At 39.6% G+C, this 21277-nt stretch overlaps 2 protein-coding genes across 2 annotated transcripts; one reads left to right on the top strand and one right to left on the bottom strand.

The window, feature by feature from the left end:
* Window positions 1–391: 391 nt before the first annotated feature.
* Window positions 392–13314, bottom strand: dzank1 (double zinc ribbon and ankyrin repeat domains 1). Its single transcript, XM_084417728.1, has 21 exons — window positions 13227–13314; window positions 12960–13084; window positions 12724–12883; window positions 9906–10029; window positions 9757–9820; window positions 9290–9390; window positions 9079–9167; window positions 6898–7015; window positions 6690–6803; window positions 6516–6608; window positions 6279–6401; window positions 4098–4253; window positions 3794–4016; window positions 3614–3717; window positions 3369–3452; window positions 3183–3273; window positions 2082–2167; window positions 1882–1965; window positions 1359–1486; window positions 1193–1267; window positions 392–1115 (listed from the first exon to the last, which is right to left on the bottom strand). Exons 2-21 carry the CDS (start codon window positions 13066–13068, stop codon window positions 944–946), a joined length of 2298 nt encoding a protein of 765 aa, XP_084273854.1. The 5' UTR covers window positions 13069–13084; window positions 13227–13314; the 3' UTR covers window positions 392–943.
* Window positions 13315–14238: 924 nt separating this feature from the next.
* On the top strand, window positions 14239–21087 carry polr3f (polymerase (RNA) III (DNA directed) polypeptide F). The gene is made up of 9 exons (XM_084416887.1): window positions 14239–14434; window positions 15146–15263; window positions 15351–15418; window positions 15681–15748; window positions 15830–15942; window positions 16028–16171; window positions 20004–20111; window positions 20197–20388; window positions 20718–21087. The coding sequence occupies exons 1-9, from the start codon at window positions 14379–14381 to the stop codon at window positions 20793–20795; spliced, it is 945 nt and encodes a 314-aa protein (XP_084273013.1). The 5' UTR covers window positions 14239–14378; the 3' UTR covers window positions 20796–21087.
* The last annotated feature ends 190 nt before the right edge of the window (window positions 21088–21277 follow it).

The raw sequence follows: 21277 nt of genomic DNA, 5'->3' as shown, positions 1-21277 counted from the left end.
ATGATGAACAGATTAAATTTAGGCTTTTATTCACACAAACATTCATCAACACATCAGTTGTGGTAAACAGAAGCGCAAGCAAATTCGCTTGACGTGCGAGAACCAATGAGGTTCATTCTCGTGTTACACACATTTGAGCTTCCGCTAGAACCAAAGAGGTTTGTTTTCGTGTGTCAAGCAGGTTCGGTTGAGCTTTTGTTTATGTTCACTGATTATGTGAATAAAAGCATAATTTCAATCTGTTCATCATATAAAGCGATCATGTTTCTTCAGAAAATTTGGACTAAACTGCTCAATTCATATGGATTAGTTTTACAATCTCTTTATGAACTTTTTGAAGAGTCTAGTTGAGTAGCTGTCAATGGAGGGACAGAAAGCTCTCAATTTCATTAAAAATATCTTTATTTGTGTTCTGAAGATGAACAAAAGTTTTACAAGTTTGGAACGACATGAGGGTGAGTAATTAGAATTTTCATTTTTGGGTGAACTAACCCTCTAACCAACAGAAAGCTGTGTGTGCTTCATATATTGCTACACTAATGCCAATAGACCTTTTTTGCCTGCAAAATTTTGCTAACGTGACCCCAAACTAACATCGTTGTGGTATCGCTTGAAGAAGAGTACATGAAGAGGACAAATATTAATGCTAGAAGTTAGAACTACTGAATAATGCATCTATTTAATCACTGTATTTATACACCGTGATAATCAGGAAATCACACTTTTACTTAAAATGATCAAATCACATCAAATATATTTAGAAATAAGAATTTTGCATCTATATGGCCAATGATAAATGTTTAATCCATATGGCTGTAATAAGCAATAATTCGCTTTGAACGTCAGTTTTGCTGGTGAGATGAGTATCTTGACTTATTTTGGTTCAGGTGGCAATTTTAAAAGGAGGACCTAAACAATAAATTTGAGTGAGATGTGGAATGTCTCATGAGAACGTATCCAGTCCAGACACGCTCCTGGCCTTGGTGTGGCGCTGTAGCAGACCCTGTCCCATGTGAGCTGCCATCAGAGAGACCACAGAACTGCTTCCGGTGGCCACGGCAATATCATACGACGTCTGGCCCCGATCATTCTGCTTTCTGATACTTGCGTTACACCTATACAAGACCAAGACATTTTTTTTTTTAAATCAAGCCTTTGTAACTTTAACACCATTTGTGTTTGTGAATCTCACCCCAGGAGCATCTCAACGCTCTTCAGACCTTCATTTCCCAGAGCCGCAGCCTCATGCAGGGCCGTGTTATTCAAGCTGTGACCGACACAGATGATAAAAATAGCAGTTTAGCTCAGATTATTACTGGACATACCAAAATGAGCTTGAAGCTTGTTTTCGAACTCACGGTCCAGACGCTTGGTTAACGTCGGCTTCTCTCTGCACCAGCACAGGAATGACATCATGATGCCCGTTTAGTACTGCAGCAACCAGAGCAGGACGCCCATCACTTCCCAAACATGCTGGATCAGCACCCTGCAGAACAAAACACACCCTTTACAGGTTTATACAGCTACACAATTAACCCTATGAAAGCTTATTTCCATCATGGCTTGACTTTTTTTCTCTTAGAATTGTTAGATATAGTCTAGATGAGTTATCCAGTTAGAATTGCGAGATATAAACTCGCAATTGCAAGAAAAAAAGTAAACGCTTTTTGCAAATTTTGGTAATTGCGACTTTTTATCTCACAATTTTGACTGTATAACTCACATACATTTGCAAGTTTTTATTTCTCGCAATTGAAAGTTTATTTAGAGATTTCCCAATTCTTCTTGATTTTGCCGACAAACATTGTGACCGCACAATGTCATCTGAAGCTATGAATTTTGATGATGTTTGGAGTGCTGTGATTGGCTCTTTAGCCTCACCTCATCCAATAGCTGCTGCACCACTGAGATCCGGCCCCGCCCCTCAGGCCCCACCTCCTTAAGGAGAACACTGTCTTTAGACTCCTGAGAAAGACATTAACCAGCCTGATCAAATCTTTCTTTGTCTTATAAATGAAAAGGGTTATTATGTCAGTGTGTGTGTGTGTGTGTGTGTGTGTGTGTGTTTGTGTGACGCTGACCGACTGCTTTTCTGTAGCGTCTGAGGTCCAGGTCTTTTTCGGCTTCTTTCTTTTGGCTGTCAATCCTGCTGTATTAATGTTACTCTCTGTACAAACAACATATGATACAGAAAAATAGTCATAATTATCACTTTGATCGTTTTCTATAAATGAATAAATAGATGTATCAAAAAGTAGTAAGAGAAACAAATACATGGTTAATATTCATTACTAATAAATATTTTGATGCTTAATATTTTATTACTATTGTAAATTATAATTAAATGATTAATTAATAAAACAATGACTATTATTTAAAAGTGTATGTATTATAATTAATAATTAAAACGGTAATAATAATTAAAACTAATAATAGTGAAATCAATTAAGTTCTTTAGTATGTTTTAAAAAAAAATGTTTTATTATTCATTTGAAATAATTACTATTATTAATAAAAAAAGTTAACAAGCCAGTTTAAAATAATATAACCAGTCATGTCTCCACAAGGAATATATACTAAATTTTTTTTATAAAAAAATAAAAATAAAAATTATGATGCTTAATATCTCAATGTTATTATAAATTATACCATTAAATGATTAATAGTTTACTATATGTATTATTTACCATAAAAATGGCTTAATAAAAAAATACTAAATAATAAAATGTCTTAGGGTACGTTTACATGACAATGATGTACTAAAAACGTAAACGTTTTTTCGTGTACAGACGACAACATTGCCAGAACGATCCCCGTTCACAGTGATACGCGAAAACAACTAAAACGCTGCTTTATTCATGCCAGGCCAGTAGTTGGCGATGTTACTTTGTAAAGAAACACAACGCGTCTATAGACTGAACACGTAATACACGTGCGCATGACGTCACCGTTTTCACAAATTTGCGTTTTTTGTAGTTTACACCGAGACTATAACGTATCGGTTTCAAAGACTTTAACCGGTTTGCATTTTCAGGCCCCCAAAACGCAACTGTCGTTTAAATGAATGGCCAAACCACATAAAAAAGATTTCTGTTTTTTGTTGAAAACAGCGTCGTGTAAACGGCCTCTTAATGACATTTGTTTGAAGCTTATTAGGCAATAGAAAATATCGTGTTTTTTACCCGGACTGGCTGAACTCTGGCCTTCTGTCACGGCACTGAGGTTCAGACTCTCTGATGCCACAGATCGGCTCTGCTGTCCTGCAGAAGACGACTGGAAAAAGACAACACGCACGCTGAAAAACATGCAATGCTCAAGAGACTCTATTCAGACTAAATATAAAAGCTCTCAGGAGGAGTGTTTCTTACCCTGGATCCCTCCGGTGAGGCACAGATGAAATTGATGTGCAGACTGACTTCATAGCTGTCCTCCTGAATAACAGCAGAGATCATCTGGAGAGCAAAAACATGTTCAGGAAATGCAAATAATGATCATAAAAATACAGGAATCAAAAAAGTATATAAAATGAATAACAATAACAGTAGTGCAAGTAAATATATAAATTTCAGGAATAAAAAATGCACGTAAAAAGTATCATTTTTAGTGGTCCTACTCTGCCCAGCCGAGGTTCTCCAATCAGAGCTCTGAACTCATTATTATTCTGAGTGTAACTGCGCAGATGAGCGCAGATGTGGTCCACCTGCTTCCTCCAGAACCCTGAATTAAAAGCAAATACAAAAAGTCATGCATATTTATTTGTTTCAAAAAAAAATCGTATTGTAAAGTAGCCTACCTCGGCCTGGACTAATGGCAGTGAGGAGGGGCTTCCTGTCACTCATCTGTTCCTGTCTGCTAAGCTCCGCCTCCCTCTGTTGGCTCTGTTTTTTCAGCTCAGTGCTAGATGGGAAAAACAGACCGACTGTCTGCGTCTGTGCATCTGCACACATCGGCAAACCCGCAGCGTGAGGCACGGTTGTAGATTCAGGCGCAGGAACCGCCTGCCAGGTGGTTGAGGGCTACATGAGAAAGAGTGAGAGTGAGAATGATATAACACACTGTAAGTTTTTAATGAGCGCCAAACAGTCCGTGCGCTGTACCTGATCAGCTTCCTGTGCGTCCTGTCCCTGCTTTACTTGTGAGGGAGTCCTGGGTGGGCCATCCAGGAAGACACCACACACGCCACAGTGATTAGCATACGGGTGACTGCTAGCTCCGCACTGAGAACACGTCACAACGCTGGCTTTGTGGCCCGGCTGCATGCGTCAACACAAAACCACACAGTATTTCGTTTATATAGTACAAACTTTGTTAAATATACACAATGATAGTTTGATGAAAAAAAATCTCCATATTATACAGTGTGTGCAGAATTATTAGGCACGTTGATTTTCTGATCATATTTTATTTCCAGGAACATTTTGCCAATTCCAAACCATATTAATCTTAATAACTACTATTACTTTTGTATTTAATCATGTATAAGTGATATATAATTGTTCATGAAGGCTGGAAATGAAAAATGTCTTATTTTCAGGTGTGCAGAATTATTAGGCAAGTTTTCTTTTACAGATAAAATAAGCCAAAAAAGAGATTTAACAAAGACTGAAAAGTCAAAATTATTAAATCCCCATGAGAAGAATGCAATACTAATGCAATACTAGAGATTGCAGTTAAAGCATGACCATTGGACAGTGAAATGCTCATTGGGTCAGCAGGGTCAGACAAAAACAGATGGAGAAGAAAAAACACATGTTAACTGCAAAAGAATGAAGAATTAAGGTGAAGAATTAAGTGTGAAACCATCGGGAACCCTTTAGTCTCCAGCACCACCATTTTCCAGAACTGCAACCTACCTGGAGTCTCCAGAAGAGCAAGCTGTCAGGGTCTCAGAGACTTGGGTTAGGCAAAGAATCCTAAAAAATGACCCCCTCTTAATAAGAATCACAAGCTGAAGAGTAGTAAAATACATGAAGACTGTTTTTTTATAGGCTTTATAGACAGACAGATTGAGAGTGACTCTTGAAGGACCAGCAACACATCCTCTTCTACCACTGTTTGAAGAATTCATCTTCCAGAATACATTTTAATACGTTTTGTGAGTTTATTTTTAGTCCATCTCCTACCCTGAAGTCCGTTTTGCAGAGATGGACTAAAAATTAACTCCCAAAACGTATTAAAATGTATTCTGGAAGATGAATTCTTCAAACAGTGGTAGAAGAGGATGTGTTGCTGGTCCTTCAAGAGTCACTCTCAATCTGTCTGTCTATAAAGCCTATAAAAAAAACAGTCTTCATGTATTTTACTACTCTTCAGCTTGTGATTCTTATTAAGAGGGGGTCATTTTTTAGGATTCTTTGCCTAACCCAAGTCTCTGAGACCCTGACAGCTTGCTCTTCTGGAGACTCCAGGTAGGTTGCAGTTCTGGAAAATGGTGGTGCTGGAGACTAAAGGGTTCCCGATGGTTTCACACTTAATTCTTCACCTTAATTCTTCATTCTTTTGCAGTTAACATGTGTTTTTTCTTCTCCACCTGTTTTTGTCTGACCCTGCTGACCCAATGAGCATTTCACTGTCCAATGGTCATGCCTTAACTGTAATCTCTAGTATTGCATTAGTTTTGCATTCTTCTCATGGGGATTTAATAATTTTTGACTTTTCAGTCTTTGTTAAATCTCTTTTTTGGCTTATTTTATCTGTAAAAGAAAACTTGCCTAATAATTCTGCACACCTGAAAATAAGACATTTTTCATTTCCAGCCTTCATGAACAATTATATATCACTTATACATGATGAAATACAAAATTAATAGTAGTTATTAAGATTAATATGGTTTGGAATTGGCAAAATGTTCCTGGAAATAAAATATGATCAGAAAATCAACGTGCCTAATAATTCTGCACACACTGTAATTAACACCAAATATCTAGTCTGGCGTGAGAAAAGGACATAAAGGTCCCATGAAGCTGCTTCATGATGCAGTTACATTCCAACGTTGATGTATTTCCTATTGAAACAGGAAGTCGAGGCGGCACATATCAAGAGGCTCTAGTCGGTTCCTGATTAAAAATAATAGTAAATCCCTTTAACTGTTTTTGTAAATTTAAGCTGGGGACACACAAAGAACAACATTCTTTTGGCCAACACAACAAATCCTTGTGACCAACCTGCGAAAATTACGAAATCCCAGTGCGAAATCTGCATGGAAAAATCTTCCTTCAAATGAAAAAAATGTGCCAAACAATGGTTTGTATTTGTTCAAAATTGAAGTTTTTTGTCACCTTTGCACCACACCAGTCGCAGAATCGAGCATCCGAGTGGTTGACTCTATTGCACTTGGAGCAGGACACCATTTTGCCCTGTGAACTGGGTACAGGTGCAGCTCTCTGTCCACTTAAAACAGGCTGTGGAATGATAAAGCACCATTATAACCACTGTAGTGTCCTATCACAATCCTAGTAATGATTCAGCAGACTTCTGATTGGCTAATGCTGAATTCAGGTAGGCGGGGCTCTTACTGTGGTTTGCTGAAGCAGCTGGGATTCACAAGTGACACAATGTGTGATGTGAGAAGGGTTTCCTGTCCCACACGAGCCACAGATTAACTTATCCTAGAATAATAGCAATATAATATACTTAATTTAAATACATTTAATTGACTCAGGAGTGATCCACTACAGATAGATATGTACCTGTAGTCTCAGACTAGCCTGCGGCTGCAGTTGTTGAGCCAATGGAGACTCACACACCACACATGTGGCCGTATTAAGAGGCACCATGGTTTTACAGTGCACGCATAGACCCATCTGTGAAAAAGCACAGCAGATACTCATATTATTGGGAAATGATTACTGATGATCTGAATACCATGGTATTGTGTAGTAACAAAGTGTGTATTACCTGTCCTCCTTCAGTAGGGGGGAGTCTTTGACCAGGTATTGGGGGTACTGGTGATCCACAGTGCAGACAAAATCGGGCAAAAGGGTCTGAAGGGCGATGATTCAGGCACTTTGGACATCTTCAGAAATATATATATATTGCACACACACACAATTTTCAGCATCATAACTCCAGTCTTCAGTGACATGATCCTTCAGAAATCATTCTAATATGCTGAATATAGGATCATGTGACTTTTTTATCAAATAAATACAGCTTTGGACACTTCAGAAACAAAAATACTTAAGCAGGAGATGTTATTTTGAGCATGAAATTATCCATCCATCCATCTTCTACCGCTTATCCGGGACTGGGTCGCGGGGGCAGCAGTCTAAGCAGGGATGCCCAGACTTCCCTCTCCCTAGACACTTCCTCCAGCTCTTCCGGGGGGACACCGAGGCGTTCCCAGGCCAGCCGGGAGACATAGTCTCTCCAGCGTGTCCTAGGTCTTCCCCGGGGTCTCCTCCCGGTGGGACATGCCCGGAACACCTTCCCGGGAAGGCGTCCAGGAGGCATCCGGAAAAGATGCCCGAGCCACCTCAACTGACCCCTCTCGATGTGGAGGAGCAGCGGCTCTACTCTGAGCTCCTCCAGAGTGACCGAGCTTCTCACCCTATCTCTAAGCGATCGCCCAGCCACCCTGCGGAGAAAGCTCATTTTGGCCGCTTGTATCCGGGATCTTGTCCTTTCGGTCATGACCCACAGCTCATGACCATAGGTGAGAGTAGGAACGTAGATTGACCGGTAAATCGAGAGCTGAGCCGTTTCACCACGACACGGTACAGGGACCGCATTACTGCAGAAGCTGCACCGATCCGCCTGTCAATCTCCCGTTCCATCCTTCCCTCACTCGTGAAGAAGACCCCAAGATACTTGAACTCCTCCACTTGAGGCAGGAGCTCTCCACCAACCTGAAGCGGGCAAACCACCCTTTTCCGACTGAGAACCATGGCCTCGGATTTGGAGGAGCTGATTCTCATCCCAGCCGCTTCACACTCGGCTGCAAACCGTCCCAGTGCATGCTGGAGGTCCTGGTTTGATGAGGCCAGCACGACAGCATCATCCGCAAAGAGCAGAGATGAAATCGTGTGGTCCCCAAACCTGACCCCCTCCGGCCCCTGGCTGCGCCTAGAAATTCTGTCCATAAAAATTATGAACAGAACCGGCGACAAAGGGCAGCCCTGCCGGAGTCCAACATGCACCGGGAACAAGTCTGACTTACTGCCGGCAATGCGAACCAAGCTCCTGCTCCGGTCGTACAGGGACCGGATAGCCCTTAGCAAAGGGCCCCGAACCCCATACTCCCAGAGCACCCTCCACAAGATGCCGCGAGGGACACAGTCGAATGCCTTCTCCAAATCCACAAAGCACATGTGGATTGGTTGGGCAAACTCCCATGAGCCCTCCAGCACCCTGTAGAGGGTATAGAGCTGGTCCAGTGTTCCACGACCGGGACGAAAACCACACTGTTCCTCCTGAATCCGAGGTTCTACTTCGGCCGGATTCTCCTCTCCAGTACCCTGGCATAGACTTTCCCAGGGAGGCTGAGAAGTGTGATCCCCCTATAGTTGGAGCACACCCTCCGGTCCCCCTTCTTGAAAAGAGGGACCACCACCCCGGTCTGCCAGTCCAAAGGCACTGTCCCCGACCGCCACGCGATGCTGCAGAGGCGTGTCAGCCAAGACAGCCCCACAACATCCAGAGACTTGAGGTACTCAGGGCGGATCTCATCCACCCCCGGTGCCTTGCCACCGAGGAGTTTCTTGACTACCTCGGTGACTTCAGCTTGGGTGATGGACGAGTCCGCCTCCGAGCCCTCAGCCTCTGCTTCCTCAATGGAAGACGTGATGGCGGGATTGAGGAGATCCTCGAAGTATTCCTTCCGGCGCACTAGCGACTGACGCTACAGACTGTGGGCTTTAGTGTTCTTGTATGTCCGCCAACCTCCCATGCCGGAAACATCAGTTTGAATCCCGCTTGGAGCAGTGCGAGTAGAACCGGAGGGTTTACATTGGTGCCGTGACCCGGACGGGAGTGAGTGTAACAGAGGCCAGACAGTGATCCGAGTAGAAACAGAGGAGTTACATATATTATCAATTAAATAATTTAATGCTCAAAGTAACATCTCTCTCTCTCGCTCACCTAAGGAAATCTGTCTCTCTCTGAATCCGTGATGTCTGAGTGCTTGTCAAGCTTCTTAAGGGACTTTCCACAACATCTGCACTCTGGTTCTGGTGGGATTGAGAATGCTGACGTTAAACAGGAAGTGTTCCGTTTCAGTTTTCTGCTTGAGATGACACTGATCATAGTGAGGGTTGTTGGAGAGTGTTTTGTGTATGTTATAAACCTGTACTTGGTTTTCAACTGTCGGCCGTGCAGATGAACCGGGGCCGAGACGCTGTGAGAGGAATCGAGGACCTTTCAGAGATCTTCGAGATTCACTACTGGGAATATCTGGCATAAAAGAATGCAAAAAAGGCACAAGAAAGTGTAACTGAGTACGAATCTGAGATTAACAATTATTTTTAAATCATGGAATCTCTCAAGCAATGTTCAGGTCTTATTTTCCCCCAAAAACCAAGAGAAAAGTAAATAATTTTTCACATAAAGAAAACATAGAAGCCTATATTTAAGTTTTTTTTTTTTTTTTTTTTTTGTTACATTGTTTGGCACATTAAAACTCCCTTGCACAAATAGCCTACTGAAATGTGAATAATATTATCCTCATTACCGTAATGCAGGAACAATTATTAGTATTTTAAATGATAATGCATAATAATTTGTGACAAATGCACACTGGACTTATACCAAATGATTTACCTAAAAATTTAATAGAGGAAATGCCAGCTCCATTTTCGCTCTCCTTCAAATTCCTTGATGAGTCCTGTTCAACATAAAGAACTGTTTAAAATACATATTCTTAAATCCATGCAATGTTATTACGGGGAAAAAATGGGTTTAAAACTGACATTCTTGCCATTGATCGGTCTGCCATTCTTCAAAGAGTCATCCTCATGATCCGCAGTCTGATCCTCATCTGAACCAGGATCCACTATGAAAACCTTGGTGACGACAGCACTCTGTCGGCCATCGCTGTATTACATTACAAATGGTCTTTATTTGGGTCAATTTGAAGTCAAATTTGTTGCTGGGTGTTTCCCCACCAGGGCTTTTTTGACTTTTAGAGAATAAACTCTCAATGAGAATTCTGTGGTTTTTATTCAATTTTTCGTAATATTTCCACCCCATTTTAAATAATGTATTATGTATAATAACATTTGGTTACGGAAATGACAGTGACAAATTTGACATTTTACACATTTTTGGAATAAAATGGAAATCTCTTTTGTCTGGCATGTCTCCATATAGAACAGAGCTCTTAAATGGTGAAGGGAAAATATGAGATGGGAGGGAAAAATTATATTTCAATGCTTTTGCATTCTATCGCAAAAGTTTTGTGTTCCCGCGAGAAAGTTCATCTTTGTTGGCAAATAACTCAAAGTTTTGCGAGCAAGCGCAAAGTTTCTCGAGGGAATGCAAAACATTTGCGAGAGAATCCAAAAGCATTGACATTTTTTTCCAATGCTTTTCCCATCACTCCATACTTTTGCATTTCGCAGATAAACTTTGTGTTCGCTCGCAAAACTTTTGCGATGAGGTGGAAGGAAAAAAAATACATTTCAGTGCCTTTGCAAGAGAATGCAAAGGGAGGGATGCAAATACACTCACCTAAAGGATTATTAGGAACACCTGTTCAATTTCTCATTAATGCAATTATCTAATCAACCAATCACATGGCAGTTGCTTCAATGCATTTAGGGGTGTGGTCCTGGTCAAGACAATCTCCTGAACTCCAAACTGAATGTCAGAATGGGAAAGAAAGGTGATTTAAGCAATTTTGAGCATGGCATGGTTGTTGGTGCCAGACGGGCCGGTCTGAGTATTTCACAATCTGCTCAGTTACTGGGATTTTCACGCACAACCATTTCTAGGGTTTACAAAGAATGGTGTGAAAAGGGAAAAACATCCAGTAAGCGGCAGTCCTGTGGGCGAAAATGCCTTGTTGATGCTAGAGGTCAGAGGAGAATGGGCCGACTGATTCAAGCTGATAGAAGAGCAACTTTGACTGAAATAACCACTCGTTACAACCGAGGTATGCAGCAAAGCATTTGTGAAGCCACAACCTTGAGGCGGATGGGCTACAACAGCAGAAGACCCCACCGGGTACCACTCATCTCCACTACAAATAGGAAAAAGAGGCTACAATTTGCACGAGCTCACCAAAATTGGACAGTTGAAGACTGGAAAAATGTTGCCTGGTCTGATGAGTCTCGATTTCTGTTGAGACATTCAGATGGTAGAGTCAGAATTTGGCGTAAACAGAATGAGAACATGGATCCATCATGCCTTGTTACCACTGTGCAGGCTGGTGGTGGTGGTGTAATGGTGTGGGGGATGTTTTCTTGGCACACTTTAGGCCCCTTAGTGCCAATTGGGCATCGTTTAAATGCCACTGCCTACCTGAGCATTGTTTCTGACCATGTCCATCCCTTTATGACCACCATGTACCCATCCTCTGATGGCTACTTCCAGCAGGATAATGCACCATGTCACAAAGCTCGAATCATTTCAAATTGGTTTCTTGAACATGACAATGAGTTCACTGTACTAAAATGGCCCCCACAGTCACCAGATCTCAACCCAATAGAGCATCTTTGGGATGTGGTGGAACGGGAGCTTCGTGCCCTGGATGTGCATCCCACAAATCTCCATCAACTGCAAGATGCTATCCTATCAATATGGGCCAACATTTCTAAAGAATGCTTTCAGCACCTTGTTGAATCAATGCCACGTAGAATTAAGGCAGTTCTGAAGGTCGAAAGGGGGTCAAACACAGTATTAGTATGGTGTTCCTAATAATCCTTTAGGTGAGTGTATGTTGCAAGTGAACCAAATTTGTGACCAAATTTGTCAGGGAAAAGCAATACTTGTTAGTTTCTTTAGAGAACACAATACTTTTGTGAGGTAACGCAAATGTTTTGCAAGGGAACACAACACTTTTGAAAGAGAACAAAGTTTGGGAGCAAACACCAAGTTTGTCAGGGAAACACAATACTTTTGCTAGAGAATGCAATACTTTTGTGAGGTAGCCTAACGCAAATGTTTTGTGAGGTAACGCAGTTTTCCGGGGGAACTTCTATACTTTTCTAGAGGCAAAGTTTATCTAGATAACGCAATAGTTTTGTGAAGTACAAAAACATTTAGCAAGCGAACGCAAAGTTAGGTGCAAAGTTTCCTTTAGATTACGTTAAAACAGTTTGTCAGGGGAACTCAATACTTGAAAGAGAACTCAAATATTTAGTGAGCGGACGCAAAGTTTGTCAGGGGTAAAGCAACACTTTTGAAAGAGAATTCAAACATTTTTGTAATCGAATGCAAAATTTCTCAGGGGGACGCAATACTTTTGTGAGAGAGCGCAAAAGTTTTGTGAGCGAATGCAAAAACATTTCAAATTTTTCTCCCATATCATCTTTTCTAACGCCATGTCATCTTAGGGGCTCTGTAGGGTGTTGGAAAATAAATAAATACATACATTCAAGGCAAAAGTAGTAAAAAAATTAATAATTATAAATGGTAGAAAAAAAAAGTTCCAAGACAGTTTTAATATAATGCACAGAATATAACAAAAAGAAACAACCCCTGGCCCTGGGACATAATTTTGCACCCATAGTAAGTTGAAGAAACACCCAGCAACGTTATAAACAACACACTATAAAATGTACCCACGTGGTGACAGCCATGGCTCTCACAGACACTTTCCCCACAGGTAAGCGAATAGGCTCAGTGAACTTCATAGTGCTGCTGTTGCCACCAGAGCCCAGTCTCTTCATCTCCTCAGGCTTACTGCCATCCAGCGTGTACAGCAGCACACTCACATCAGAGGATTCTGGGATACATCATCATGTGCCATATCAATCACATGACGAACAACACACAAGCGTGTGTTAAAGCCGCAGACTCACCTGATTTGATCTCCACAGGAGTGCAGGAGTCAATCTCATGCTTGGCTTTACCTGGAGGAGGCATGCGAATGGGGATTATTTGAGGTGCTGCCACTGAACCTGCTGTCATGTTTGCACTCTTCAACCTGCAATATAGGAGGGAAAATACATTTTTACAGAACTACAGATGCGTTTAATTAAGCACATGCATTAAAAGGTGAAGTACATTAGGCTGTAGAAAATATGAGCTACTATCCAGACTATTTGTGTGTTTTAAGTAGCTCGAACCTGTAAAAATTTGAACCATAAACGAAATGAACTCGCAGTGCACCGCTGTATCCAACGACGCTGTAAAGATATATTAAACGCTGTTGAGTCGTCACGTATCCTATAGCAACTGAGAAGCCTGGTACGCATGCGCACCCCCACCCCCCCCACACACACACACACACACACACACACACACACACTTACGCACTTGATGCACATCAAGTGCATGCGTATATAAAAGAATAATAACGTCATCATGGCAACAGAGGAGTTACAAGCAGAAATGTGAAATACTATATTTACCTAAAGTGAACACATGAATTATTATTTATTATAAATTCTACATAAAAAAAAAAAATACTGCATAAAAGAGAGCTACATTTTTTTATTTTGTGTAAGCCAATGCTTCCCCCTACAGGCCAGTTATGCATTTCTCAATAATGCATATGAGACGATACATTATAATACAGAACACATTTTGTATAGATAAGTAGGCCTATGTCTTATGTATTTAATTATGTATTTCATTAGATATGCACGTCAATGGCAAAGTAAACACACTGATGCTTCATTTTAGCAACCTTTTTAACTGAAATGCCTGTGCTGGTTTATTTAATTATTCTTATAAAAGAAGATAAGTGTCATTAGGAATAGGAAAAAATAAAAATCTTTCTATGATGCTGAATGTCATTAAACAAATAACAACACCCGATGTTAATATTAATTATTCTCGTACTCCAGCAAAATAGGTGGCGGTATGAAGGTTTTACTTGGTTCGCAATCTGCCCTGTCTGTGTTGCCATGTCTTCCTTTTATTCGTCACTTTGCGCTTGTTTGGTTATACATATTGTAAGTCGCGTTTATGGGATTTATCGGCATACTTCCAGATTAAAGTCGGTGTTAACGACAAAAATAGCTTATTTTCACTTATTCAGAAGAAGGAAGTCGCAAATTTTTGCTAGTATTGGATAACCCGTTTGCACGTTTATTTGGCGCGATCTGGCAACCCAGCCGCCTGTAAACTCTCCCCGCCTACCGCGAGACTTGAGGAGTGCAGACTGACATTCTACAGCGTTTCACTGCAACTTCAAATGGATATATGAATGTATTATTATTATTATTATTGTTGACATTTGACTTTATCCTCAAGTAATTCCCTTCTCATGAACAATGACAGAAGTTAAAGTAAAAAAAGAGTCAACGGACCCTGTAGATATCGAGAATCGGTGAGTTCAGCGCAGGTTTAACATGCGAGTCTTGGCCTGTAAACACAACATAACGCGTGGATGTATTTTAGAAGCAATTAAAGTTAACATCAAAGCTATTTTGCAGACTTTGTTTATTGTAAGTACTTGAGTTAATGGCAAAACGAACCAAGTTTAGATCCAGAAGATGAGCGTCGTGGTAATGATATGTTAATGTTGAGAAAATTTAAAGGAACAGTTCACCCAAAAACTAAAATTCTGTCATCATATAAGTTACTCACCCTCATGTTGTTCCAAACATGTATGAGTTTCTTTCTTCTGCTGAACACAAAGTAAGTTATTTTGAAGAATGTGGATAACCAAACGGTTTTCATTGACTTCCATAGTAAAAAAATAAATAAAAAATACTATGAAAGTCATTGGGGTCCATTAACTGTTTTGTTAACGATATTCGTACAAATATCTTATTTTGTGTTCAGCAGAAGAAACAAGTTTGGATTAATTTGAGGGCGAGTACGATTTTTCTGAATTTTCATTTTTGGGTGCACTATCCCTTTAAGTGTTTTTGGTCGGAATTAAATGTTCAGTTTTGATATTTCTATTTGTACTAACTGATTTTAACATAATGAAGAGCAAAGGAAGTTTTTTTTTTTTTTTTTGTCATGCTGTGCAGAGGACTTCGGGAAATGTAGTTGATATTGCTCAAGGACCTTTTTTTCCCCTCTATTAAAGGATAAAAGAGCTGTGTCAGCAGTTTCCACAAGGGATCACAGACCAGGTCATCCAGAATGACATGCCGCACGTTGAGGCGCAGCAGCGAGCCTCGGCCATCAACAGACTGCTGTCTGTGGTGAGATGTTCAGCTCCAGCTGACGGTGCATGAAACATGTGTCTCTGCTCTTTATACTCATGTGTGATTCTTCATTTCTGTTCTCAGGGTCAGTTAGACTTGCTCAAGAACAGCAATGGCCTTTTATACAGGCTTAAAGATGTTCAGTCTGCAAGGTTTGTCTCTTTAAATGCAAGCACATCATCTTAATATGCTATATATAAGTGTGTGTGTATATTCTATATATATATATATATATATAAATGCAAATGCGTGTTTTGTAAATGTGAACACAAGCTTAGTGAATTAAAATATATATATTTCACACAAATTTAGTTTGCAAATATGTGCACATACATTTAAATGTAATTAAAAAAGGCATTCAAATTAATTTAAGAATTGTATAATGTATAATTTATGCATTTATTTTTTTCACAGTAAAGTAAAAGGCTCTGATAACCAAGAAAAACTAGTTTACCAAATCATAGAGGATGCTGGGAATAAAGGTAAAATGCATTTTTTATTGTATGCGTTTGATCTATATTGATAAAGAGTTTATTTTTAATTGCTTTTTCTGTTTTCTAAAGGAATTTGGAGCAGAGACATCAGATATAAGAGTAACCTTCCCCTCACAGAAATCAATAAAATCCTCAAGAATCTTGAGAGTAAGAAACTCATCAAAGCGGTGAAGTCTGTTGCAGTGAGTTGATCTCCAAACATTTAGACATTTGAAATGTTTAATTTGCCTTAGAGCTACTGAAAAGTCATGGATTTTTCCCATCCAGGCCTCTAAGAAGAAGGTCTACATGCTGTACAACCTGCAGCCGGACCGATCTGTGACAGGAGGCGCCTGGTATAGCGATCAAGACTTCGAGTCTGAGTTTGTTGAGGTTCTCAACCAACAGTGCTTTAAGTTCCTGCAAAGTAAGGTTAGATTGTAACATTTCATATTCCTCTTAATCTTTGAATTCTTCTCTTTCTTCATTAGCATAAAAAAAAAAGTTACCTGACAGTCAACAATATTTTGTTGTATGAATATCAGAACATACAATATATCAAAAGAAAGAACAGTACTACCTCTGGTTAAAAAAAAAAAAAAAAAAATCATTTTATGCTAGCTTCATGCTTTTTTTTTTTTTAGCAACACTTGAATGTTGGTAAGTTTCTTTTAAAAAAAAGCAAAATTTTGAACAAAAAACGACAAAAAAAACAATGATCTAAACATATATCGGGTAGATCGAGTCCATCAACACCCTTAAAGCTTCACATTCCTATACATCTTCCTGGGCTCGGCATTTCATTCGGTAACATTAGGCAGTTTTGATTTATATGATGATTAATGTTTGATGATCGCATTACCTTACATATGCGTAAGCAATGCATTTATCGCTTGTTTCTTCTGCTTTGCTTGTGTTTTGATCTGGAGATTCTGTACTCTTTTAGAAGAGGTGTAATAGCGCCCCCTACCGTATAACAGAGAAAACATGAATTGCTGGAAACTCGTTGTGTCATAAATGGACAATTTCTTGAATGGCAGGAAAGTGTTGTGTTGTAAATGATGCCCAATTCCATTCAGCATTGTGTCGTAAATGAATGAAAATCCGTCAATGGCGGGAAAGCGGTGTGTCATAAATAGGGCTGTAACGATTCCTCGATTAAAGTTGAGTACTCGATTTTTAAAAGTCCTCGATTGCAATTTACCCATGTCGAGTAACCGGCAAATTACCGGAAGTTGGGCTTTCCACAGACGAGAATCCATGAACCGCATTATTACACCGTTTTCTAAGGCTACGCGATCTATATAAAACCATTTGCAATCATAATATAGCATAGTGCTATCATGAAATCACAAAGGCTGTGATTCAGTTTAAAAAATATATGCGCTCTTTTTTTTTTTTTTCACAGAGAAGCAAAACGCTTTATTTACATGCGTGCAGATTGTGATAAAAGTACCTCAGCTCTGTTCACAGTAAACACTGCTCCAGACACACTCAGTCTCTGCATGTGCTGTTGGTTTAGGTTTCCAATAATGTGCATTTGGGAACGCAAAACCTCGGACGCGTGTTTCATAGTTGCACTGTTATCATTTATATGCGTGGAGTGCGTCTCGGGTTTCTCATACTCCATTTCTGCGTGCTGTGAGTTTGTGATTTTAATAATGTATTAGTAAATGTTAAAATTAATATTAACTAAGATTAATAAATGCTGTAGAAGTATTGTTCATTCTTAGTATGGTAACTAAGGTAGTTAACTAATGAACCATATTGTAAAGTGTTACCTATTTGTATTTTAAGTCATTTTAAAGGCTGTTGTTCACTTGGATCTATTTTTATTACCACATTTTTTGTTATCCGATTACTCGATTAATCGATGGAATAATCAGTAGAATACTCGATTACTAAAATAATCGATAGCTACAGCATTAGTTATAAATGATGGAAAATTCCATCAACGGCTGTGAAGCGTTGTGTTGTGAATTACAGAAAATTTCGTCAATAATTGGGAAGCATTGTGTTGTAAATTATGAAAGATTCCGTCAATGGAGGGAAAGCGTTGTGTCGCAAATGACAGAAAGTTCCATCAACGGCTGCGAAGCGTTGTTGTGAATTACGTAAAATTTCGTCAATAATTGGGAAGCATTGTGGTTTAAATGATGGAAAATTACGTTAATGGAGGGAAAGCATTGTCGCAAATGACAGAAAGTTCCATCAACGGCTGCGAAGCGTTGTTGTGAATTACGGAAAATTTCGTCAATAATTGGGAAGCATTGTGTCATAAATGATGGAAAATTCCATCAATGGCTGGGAAGCAATGCGTTGTGAATTACGGAAAATTCCAAAAATAATTGGGAAGCATTGTGTCATAAATGATGAAAAATTCCGTCAATGGAGGGAACGCGTTGTGTCGCAAATGACGGAAAGTTCCATTAACGGCTGCGAAGCGTTGTTGTGAATTATGGAAAATTTCGTCAATAATTGGAAAGCATTGTGTCATAAATGATGAAAAATTCCGTCAATGGAGGGGAAGCGGTGTCGCAAATGACGGAAAGTTCCATCAACGGCTGCGAAGCGTTGTTGTGAATTATGGAAAATTTCGTCAATAATTGGGAAGCATTGTGTTGTAAATTATGGAAAATTCCATCAATGGCTGGGAAGCAATGCGTTGTGAATTATAGAAAATTCCAACAATAATTGGGAAGCATTGTGTCATAAATGATTAAAAATTCCGTTAATGGAGGGAAAGCGTTGTCGCAAATGACGGAAAGTTCCATCAACGGCTGCGAAGCGTTGTTGTGAATTACGGAAAATTTCGTCAATAATTGGGAAGCATTGTGTTGTAAATTATGAAAAATTCCGTCAATGGAGGGAAAGCATTGTGTCGCAAATGACAAAGTTCCGTCAACGGCAGCGAAGCGTTGTTGTGAATTACGGAAAATTTCGTCAATAATTGGGAAGCATTGTGTCATAAATGATGGAAAATTACGTCAATGGAGGGGAAGCGGTGTCGCAAATGACGGAAAGTTCCATCAACGGCTGCGAAGCATTGTTGTGAATTATGGAAAATTTCGTCAATAATTGGGAAGCATTGTGTCATAAATGATGGAAAATTCCATCAATGGCTGGGAAGCAATGCGTTGTGAATTACAGAAAATTCCAACAATAATTGGAAAGCATTGTGTCATAAATGATTAAAAATTCCATCAATGGAGTGAAAGCGTTGTGTCGCAAATGATGGAAAGTTCCATCAACGGCTGCGAAGCGTTGTGTTGTAAATTATGAAAAATTCCGTCAATGGAGGGGAAGCATTGTGTCGCAAATGACAAAGTTCCGTCAACGGCAGCGAAGCGTGTTGTGAATTACGGAAAATTTCGTCAATAATTGGGAAGCATTGTGTTGTAAATTATGAAAGATTCCGTCAATGGAGGGGAAGCGTTGTCGCAAATGACGGAAAGTTCCATCAACGGCTGCGAAGCGTTGTTGTGAATTACGGAAAATTTCGTCAATAATTGGGAAGCATTGTGTCATAAATGATGGAAAATTACGTCAATGGAGGGGAAGCGGTGTCGCAAATGACGGAAAGTTCCATCAACGGCTGCGAAGCATTGTTGTGAATTATGGAAAATTTCGTCAATAATTGGGAAGCATTGTGTCATAAATGATGGAAAATTCCATCAATGGCTGGGAAGCAATGCGTTGTGAATTACAGAAAATTCCAACAATAATTGGAAAGCATTGTGTCATAAATGATTAAAAATTCCATCAATGGAGTGAAAGCGTTGTGTCGCAAATGATGGAAAGTTCCATCAACGGCTGCGAAGCGTTGTGTTGTGAATTATGGAAAATTTCGTCAATGGAGGGGAAGCATTGTGTCGCAAATGACAGAAAGTTCCATCAACGGCTGCGAAGCGTTGTTGTGAATTATGGAAAATTTCGTCAATAATTGGGAAGCATTGTGTTGTAAATTATGAAAAATGCCTTCAGTGGAGAGGAAGCATTGTGTCGCAAAGGACGGAAAGTTCCATCAATGGCTGGGAAGCAATGCGTTGTGAATTACGGAAAATTCCAAAAGTAATTGGGAAGCATTGTGTTTCAAATGATGAAAAATTCCATCAATGGAGGGAACGCGTTGTGTCGCAAAGGACGGAAAGTTCCATCAACGGCTGCGAACCGCTGTGTTGTCAATTACGGAAAACTTAGTCAATAATTGGGAAGCGATGTGTGGAAAATTCCATCAATGACCGGGAAATGTGTTTGTTTTTAGGCCGAAGCAGCGAGAGACAGTAAGCAGAGCCCCATGGTGCAAAGAAACAGCTCATTTGCCACGTCTCATGAAGTGTGGAAGTACATCTGTGAGCTCGGCATCAGCAAAGTTAGTGGGAATAATATCTTAATACTGCAGAGTTATTAAACATGAACTGAATAGGTTTATTATATGGTGATGTTCCTGTGCGCAGGTAGATCTGTCCATGGAAGACATCGAGACCATCCTAAACACACTGATCTTTGATGGCAAGGTGGAGATGACCATAATCGCTGCTAAAGAGGGCACGGTGGGGAGTGTCGATGGACAGATGAAGCTCTACAGGGGAGTGAATCCCATAATTCAACCCACAGGCCTGGTCAAAACACCATGTGGATTGTGTCCGGTAATGTTTATATGTTTCGAATAAATAATACTAACAGAATTTTCATTTTTGGGTAAACTATCCCTTTAATATCCATTTAAAACCCATTAATCTCATGGCATTATTTAATTGTAATTGCCGTGTAAATGCTTTCATGAAATAAAAATCTAAATACCAATTCTGATCCAAAAATCCAAATTTGATGTTCGATTAATTAAACGGCACATCATGTAATTAATTGGATCAAAACTTTTAATCAGTTGACAGCCCTAATAATAAATAGGATAAAACATATTTTAGTTGATTACATCATGTGGTTTAATGTGCTAAGTTAACTCTTTGTCTTCTAGGTGTTTGATGACTGTCATGAAGGGGGTGAAATCTCTCCATCTAACTGTGTTTACATGGTTGAGTGGCTGGACTTCTGAGCAGCCAAGCGGATGTCTTTGTTTTTCTCTGTGGAGAAAGTATTTTTCATGCAGCGATTCGATGCAGCTGAAGATTTATTTTATTTATATTGAACATTAATGGCTTTAATGAGACGAGCAGGACTACACTGAGTGGATAAGAAGCAGCTTACGTCAGCTTACATTTGGAGTCATAAAAAGACTGATGTATTTTTTTCTGTTTTGGTAATTGTTTATTCTTTTTTTCACCCATAGATATGTCTTTAAAGATATACCTCAACCATTTCAATAAATAAAGGTTTGTTAAATTGTTGATAGGTAGTCTATATATTGGACTGTGTTTGTGCACCTCTATAATTTCAATGCACTGCATCCATGCTTTATCAGATTGTTAATGACACCTATGGGTTTTTTTTTTAATAAGACAAATTCAATAAATCAGCACTGACCTCAAGTAAAAAAAAAAGACTTAAATCTGCATTTGTGGTTTAAAAAAATGGCAA

This window comes from Rutilus rutilus, assembly GCF_951802725.1.
Source record: "Rutilus rutilus genome assembly, chromosome: 8".
Classification (NCBI taxonomy): domain Eukaryota; kingdom Metazoa; phylum Chordata; class Actinopteri; order Cypriniformes; family Leuciscidae; genus Rutilus; species Rutilus rutilus.
This window is presented reverse-complemented; position numbering and strand designations above follow the sequence as displayed.